This window comes from Egretta garzetta, unplaced genomic scaffold (assembly GCF_000687185.1).
Source record: "Egretta garzetta isolate BGI_Z169 unplaced genomic scaffold, ASM68718v1 scaffold291, whole genome shotgun sequence".
NCBI classification, from domain to species: domain Eukaryota; kingdom Metazoa; phylum Chordata; class Aves; order Pelecaniformes; family Ardeidae; genus Egretta; species Egretta garzetta.
In genome coordinates, this window is record NW_009258783.1 from 1,901,843 (window position 1) to 1,909,198 (window position 7,356).

At 47.7% G+C, this 7,356-nt stretch overlaps 1 protein-coding gene across 1 annotated transcript in view; it reads left to right on the plus strand.

Annotated features, from left to right (window-relative positions):
* CAMK1D (calcium/calmodulin dependent protein kinase ID) overlaps window positions 1-5,970 on the plus strand; it is a 95,829-nt gene extending 89,859 nt beyond the window's left edge. Inside the window, exon 9 of the mRNA XM_035889174.1 lies at window positions 5,913-5,970. Within this exon, the coding sequence (XP_035745067.1) occupies window positions 5,913-5,914 (2 nt within the window). The 3' untranslated portion in view covers window positions 5,915-5,970. The remainder of the gene's footprint in view (window positions 1-5,912) is intronic.
* The last annotated feature ends 1,386 nt before the right edge of the window (window positions 5,971-7,356 follow it).

Here is a 7,356-nt window from a genome sequence, read left to right on the forward strand (position 1 = left end):
ATGGTTTTAAACTAAACCAGGGTAGGTTTAGACTGGATATAAGGAAGAAATTCTTTACAATGAGGGTGGTGAAACACTGGAATGGGTTTTCCAGAGAGGTGGTGGAGGCCCCATCCCTGGAAGCATTCAAAGTCAGGTTGGACGGGGCTCTGAGCAACCTGATCTGGTTAGCGGTGTCCCTGCTGTCTGCAGGGGGGTTGGACTAGATGACCTCTAGGGGTCCCTTCCAACCCAAAGCATTCTATGATTCTATGAAATACCTCCTGTGGGGAAAAAGGAAACCTCTGAGCTCCCTGTCCTGCCTCTTTCTTTCTCGGAGGTTTTTTCTGTGTACAGATTTCTTGCACAAGAAAGATCCCATGCAGCAAGTTACATGAAACAGCTGTGCCACCATTACAAAATGTAACACTGCCTAACACTATTAATAGACATTTAATGAGCTCTCCAAATAGTTTCAAATGCAGCAATCTCACATCATTGAATACAATTAAATACAGCCTTTGCCTGAGAGTAGCTTATGTCAGGCTGCATCCTAATTCTGTGTTCGGTATTAGGGTAGAGCAGAGATGATGCATTAGGCTGGATTATGCTACCTGTCAGGAAAGTCTAAGTGAATCAGTCGGGATTTCTCAAGTGTATTGGCCTGATTCTCACTCCATGCTTGGTTTATTCTGTTTAGACATGGTTGGACTGCCTAGGTTAATCACAGGACCTAGATCTCTGCATTTTTAAGGTAATAGATAAATTGCAGCATGAAGCCAAGGTGTCAAATGTTGATACTGCTGGGAAATGGGATGTGGCCAGCTGTAGGTGCAGCACAGTCATCCCTGAGGTTGAAATGCCACCTTGAAGCATGGAAAAGTAGTTAAAAGTCATAACAAGGATCAAAAAGATCCCGAGTAGTCAAGGGGCCATATCAAACTCCAGTCTGAGAAGATGTTAATATAGGTTTCATCCACCCCTTATTACACCAGCCTGGAAAAAATGAACTGCATTTCTAATCGCTCTGAGCCTGCATCTTGTCAGAGCAAGGTGACCGTGCCAGGTCCCTGTTCAGCAGCTTTTCTCGCACCAGAGCTACCTTTGCACATGAGTGCCTACAAGGCTGCCAAACTGCCTGCAGAGCTGCATGTTCTGGCAAAGTCTAAGGATCTGCCCAGCGGGGTCTCAGTGGCTGCTGGGAGAGGGGTAGTTCATCTGCAGAAAGCTCTGGCAAGGATATATTTAATTTCTCTTCATTAATGCTTTCCATAGAAACTGCTGATGTTGTGATGGAATAGCAAAATCTCAAAACCCAGCCTACTTTGGGTTTTCAGGCATTGTGTTTTGGAGAGTTGTGGTTTTTAAAGCTGTGATGGAGGGTTCCCTGGAAGTAGACACTTTCTAGAAACATTTTAATTTAGCTAACATCCCCCCATTTTTTTCATACAAATTATCTGTCAGAAGTCTTCGACTAGTTTGAAAGGAACTGTGTGGGTAAATTTTGGGTCCAGATACTCAACCTACATCAACCTACGTCTCTTAGCTGGAAGTTCTGGAGACATACCAGCAAAACCTGGAGCAACATAAGCTGTGATGTCCAAGTCACACAAGCCTACATTCCCACTAGGTTTACTGGAACTCACCAACAAATTTGACCCCCTGTTCTTTTATATCAGTAGCTTTGCAGGACGCTTGGGGAAATTTTTTTAATCCAGGTGCACAGTCTGCTCGTTTAGCTAGATGGCCATGATGAGAAGTTTAAATCATCTTCAAGATGCCCACAAGGAAAATTATTCTGATAAGTACAGTGCTGGAGGGATTTTTGAATCCCAGAACTCTTTGTCTTCAGGCCCAGAAATGTGGGATCATTCTGGCTGAACGTGTACTAAAGCTGGAAGTTTATTCATTGCGACGTGCATATGCAACTGCCAGTGGTGGAAGTAGGCAACCAGCCGTGGGCCAGGAGGGCAGAAGATGCCCCATGGAGGTGCCTAGCTGACCCATCGCTGCAGGAGGAGCAAGAGTGCCATCTCCAGCTGCGGTCCTCTCCGCTCTGGAGCGTGCTACAAAAGAAATGCAGCTTTGCCCACATTCCCACCTCCAAAAATAACATTTCTAACTCTGTTTCTGGCTTTCCTTTTAGGTATGTCTCCATCCACTCTCTGTAGTTTTGTTTCATCTGCTTCTTCAGGCGTTTCTGCGGTAGGAGGGGACCGGAGACCCAGACCCACCACAGTGACCACAGTGCACACAGGGAGCAAGTGAGAGCCGGGGCGGCGAGGAGCGGGCAGGCGGCTGGGCTGGCAGGGTTCCTCCGCACCACCCCACCCTGCGGTGCGCGCTCAGCGAAGGACTAGAAGAAAGAAGATTTTTTATGGCCATATTTTATACTGCAATTCTGAAATGTTTCATTTATCACAAACTGCAATGACTCCAGGGGGAACAGATCTAACACTCTCTGGTGCTGTACATATATATACATATATATATAAATATATATATATATGTGAGTCTAGCAATGTTCTAACTAACGAACACTCATTCTTTTCCCCAGTGATTTACTCTTTTCTCAGTGTAGGTAACAGTATATGTTGTATTTTTTTTCCATTAACTACAAACATCTCAACTGGATTATTTAAATAGAGATACTTTTCTGAGCATTATTTTTTTTTTCTTTTAAAAAGTACTTCCAGTAATGTCCCTCCTTCCAGTTTGCTGGGGGATAGGCTATTTCTGTAGGTAGGAATTGACGTTAACTTCACAACACGGGAGGATTTCAATAGCATGCCATTTCCCGCTCCTCAAATTGGACTGCAAGTCTGCCTGGCTTTAGCAGAGCTGTTCCTGCTCAGATCAAGAACCTGCCGCTTTCCTCCCCTCCTCCTCCTTGAAAGCCATGGCAAGAGTTAAATTGCCACCAGCTGGGAGTCAGCGCATCCTTGGCCTCATTGCTGTAGCGCTGGGGATCTGCAGCACCCTTGTTTCAGAGGAGAGGCAGATGGCCATCAGGAGCCAGCCAGAGCTGAGCAAACGAAATGACAGAGCATGGGCTCATCCTGCAGCTCTTATCTCCTTCTACTTGCTTGTGTGTTATGGCAAAGTGAAAGAAAAGGAAAAAAGGAAGACGTGGGGCCAGGAGTCATAGTTCTCCTCTGCACCTGACTTGCTGCCCTTGAGCAAGACATTTAATTCACCAGCCTCCTCCCAGCCTGGCCGCCCATCCCCACAGGTCCATACAAGATGTGCTGAGCACCTGAAGCTCCTCAGGGCTTCTCCTGGCATTGCTGATGCTCAGCACCTCCTAGAGTGGCCAAAAGCAAGTATCAGAAATCAAATAGAAAAGTTTTGACCTTAATCTCTGCATGCCTGGGTTTCACCCCCAGGAGGAGGGGTGATGCTTGCACCCCTCTGTGAAGCACTGGCAGGTCCTTGGGTGCAAAGTGCAGGATCTGGTGTAGCATTGCTCTATCAGGCTTAGCTCTGGCCAAGGGCTGGCGAGGAGTATTGAGCTGGGACAGCAGGACCTCGCCGAAAGGCATGGGCACCTGCAGGGGCAGTGGTGGCACTGTCTCCCTTCCCCTCCTCCCCAGAAGCTCATATACAAAAGCAAACTCAATTTCCCCCCTTTTTTTTAATTGCTAAATACATGCCCTTCCCAAGTGCCATGTGCTGGTGGATCATTTAGGAACAGCCACCATGACTATTGTGCAGCTGTGCATTACAGCAGCTTGAAATGGAGCAGAGACCAAATCTGCCCAGATTTGCCAAAGGGCTCCAGGTTATTCCTACGCCGTTCCCAGCTGTGATTTTCCTTTAAGAAGGAGAGAAAGCCCTTCCCTGGCCACTGTGAGCCTCTCGCACCCCAGCCAGAGGCACAAGCCATTTTCCGTGGTGTGCTCTGTTGCCACGCTTGCCTCATTTATCCTCCACAAGAAATGGTGAAAGCCAGTCACAGACACAGCTGAACGTATCAGGCAATAGTGACCGTGCTGGGAAAAAACATAAAATACATATTTTTCGTTGAGACTTCAAAATCCTGCCTCAGTCAGTTGGCTTCAACTGGCAGAGACAGGATTTCATCCACCATCCTTTGAATGCTAAAAGCTGGAAAAGCAGGTGGCAGCAAGCGCTGACTCTGAAATAGCCACTCCTTTGGTGGCACTTAAAGCTGTTGCAACTGATAGGTCTCTAGTTTCCTTGGTACTAAGCTGCTCCCTGTTTTTGGAGTGCTGTGGCACACCTGAGTGAGGCCCTGGTGCCCCCCCTCACCGTGTTGCAGCTGGCATGGATGCTCACACAGAAAGGCTTAACTTCAACTTCTTGTTTTAGGAAAGATGCCAGATATTGTTCTCTTAGGGGTTGGTAGCAAAACTCCATATAATTTCCCTGGTGAGGACTTCCGACCAAGATTTGGGCAGACCAAAGGGCAGGGGATGTCCTTGCTGCAAGTCACAGTCCTGTCCCCATCCCCTGGCCATATACTCCTGCCCCACTGACAAAAAGTAAGTAGAGCTTTGTTGGCATTTACCTGCAGAACTCTTCATGTCTTGCTGCAAATGTATCTAAAAATGAGTATAATACAATTTAAACTCATTCTAAGGCCACTTCATTTTGCCAGCCTAAGGAGGGAAGCTTTAGTTTAGGAAAGACTCCTATCCCAAGAAATTCAAGTTATCTTGAACCCCCATGATTTCGTAAGCCCAGCTGGCCCTATTCTGCTCCAGTTGCAGGGATGTAAATAGGCAGTCTCCCAGTTTGGCATCAGTGGAGTTCCCTACGTTTACACACATGCAACAAAAAGCAGGATTTGGTTAGGGAATATTTTCATCTTTGTAGAGTGGTTTAAAGGTTAGGGCTCAAGCGTTCCCTCTTTGCCTTCTCTTCTGAAACCTGAGGTCTGGTTTGAACTTCGCGTAGTCGCTGAGGCCACTAATCAAAATGCAGCACCCAAACTTATCTTGCAGAAAAAAAATGGATTTCCATCTGCAAAACAAAGAGCAGTGATGGGAGCAAAGGCAGACATGCTGTCCTGCAGCTGCAGGGGGGTCCCATACGCTGGCTGCCCTTCCTTGCTGGATGCTTTCTGGGTTTTCCTTTGTGAGGGGTATTCTTTTCTTCCCCACTTGGAATTAGGGTGATGTGTCTTCCTTCCTGCAAGTAATATTCTGCCATAGTTGTGTAATTTATCGTCATTCTCCTTGGCTTGCTATCAAGTGCAGGGATCTTAAGACAAGAAACAGAAGCACGTAAAAGCAAAATTGTTTTTTTCTGCTACAACTTTGGGTGATGGGAAGCTCTTCTTTTGTATCAGTGAAACACAGCTGGAGACCGGACTGGGGTTCAGCAAATACTTAGAGAACTCTCCTGTCACTGAGTCCTGAAGTATCTCTTGGTTAAAATTTCTCAGTTTAAATCTGGGTAAATCTGTTAACTGAGATGACTTACCCAGGGCAGATTTATGGAGGGGGCTGGAGCTGTTTGCCCCTTGGCAGCGCAGCCTGGTACGGTAAACACTCCGGCATTGCTTGCCAGGGATGCTCCAGGGCCATTGTGCGTCCTTCCCCTGCCCCACGCCACCTCTGCTCAGCCACTCGCACATGTGAATGCAAAGCCAGGAGTAAATAACGTGTGCATGTGGGGAAAGGGCTTTTAGCCCCAAAGGAGAAGATCCCAAACAAATCCCCAGCTGACCTTGCCATGAAGGAGCAGGTAGAAAAATCCCTCTGGGCTCTTTCCCAATGGACGGTCCTACTAAACAATGTGTGATTTGTTCCTCACGTGAGGACTTCAGCCTGGACTCACCTCTCTCTTACCCTTTTCTGCTTTGCTTTACTGGCACCGGTGTGTTTTTCCTTTGTAACTTGTTTTCCTCAGCTCCCTCCCCTTCTTTTTCTTTGCTTGCAGCTTTGATTGTTGATTTTTACCTCCAGAGTCACAGAGGCCATCTCTGATGCCAACAGCAGTGCTCTTGCTTGGAAAACAAACAAACAAAAAAAATCCAGAAAAGCTCCGGCTGGCCCCTTAGCCTGCAGAAGTTGTGAGGACAGGCTGCCCGTGAACTCTGCGAGCTGGAAGTCAGCATTGCAGTGGCAGGGGCTCCCGCTGCTGATTTTGCATGTGACTTCATTCCCAGGGCATCCTACCTTTCTGCTGGATCGCCCCTTCTGCAGCGCAAGGTGGATAGTGGCCCCGCGGCACGGCTAGATCTCTGATGCCAACAGCAGTGCTCTTGCTTGGAAAACAAACAAAAAAAATCCAGAAAAGCTCCGGCTGGCCCCTTAGCCTGCAGAAGTTGTGAGGACAGGCTGCCCGTGAACTCTGCGAGCTGGAAGTCAGCATTGCAGTGGCAGGGGCTCCCGCTGCTGATTTTGCATGTGACTTCATTCCCAGAGCATCCTACCTTTCTGCTGGATCACCCCTTCTGCAGCGCAAGGTGGATAGTGGCCCCGCGGCACGGCTAGTGGGGAAGCAGGAGTGCGGGGAAAAACTGGCAGTGATGCTTTCCTGAGACTGTGTTACTCTGCGGTGATGTGTCTTCTGTCCTGGTTGCTGTTGTACAGGTGCCATTAGAGTAGTGGGGGGGGGAAAAAAAAAAAAAAAAAAAAAAAAAAAAGTAGGATTTTACCTATGCCTTGTGTGTCTGTTATGGTTGTGGTGCTGAAATAAAACCAAGCAATGACAGAGGTTCATTCCTGATATGAGTCAAACCACAAAAAGGGGTGTCAGCCCACTGGTAGACATCTCCATGGAGTTCTGCAGTAGGCATTAGATAGGGGGTTCCGCTGTGCATGTATCCCGCATACCTCCAGGGCTATTGAAGGTATTTTTTCTAGAACCAGTTCTCCTCCTTCTGGGCTCCTGCCCAGCCCTGAGGGACTTCCGAGCTTGTCCAAAGCTTTTCTCAGCTCCGGGAGCCAACACAGCCCCTGACCTCTGGCTTTTCTTCCCAAACCCTCTGCAAACCAGAGCACAAACCTCCGGGGGTGCCCCAGAAATGCAGTGGCAGCCAGCCCAGAGGCTGTCCCTTCCTTAAATGTGACCCTGTTTTTAGCGAAGCAAGCCCACGGGGAAAGCCAGATAGTTTTCAACCATTGGTGAGCAGGGAGAATATTGTCCTTCACTGTGAACTTGGCATTAACTCGATCAGATATAGGGAAACCTGTGCTATTATCTCTCCCTGTGATATCAAACAGCTCCAGCCCTGAGCAGCGCTGGGTGAGCACTACGTAAAAACACTGGATTGACTTTGCCAACAAGTTCATGCAGACTGTAGCCTGTTGCTTTTGCTCTCTCCAGAGAGTCAGGGGATTTATCTACTGGCAAAATAACAGTTTCTAGACTGAGCCCCAAGGTACAGAAGTATCATCCTTTCAG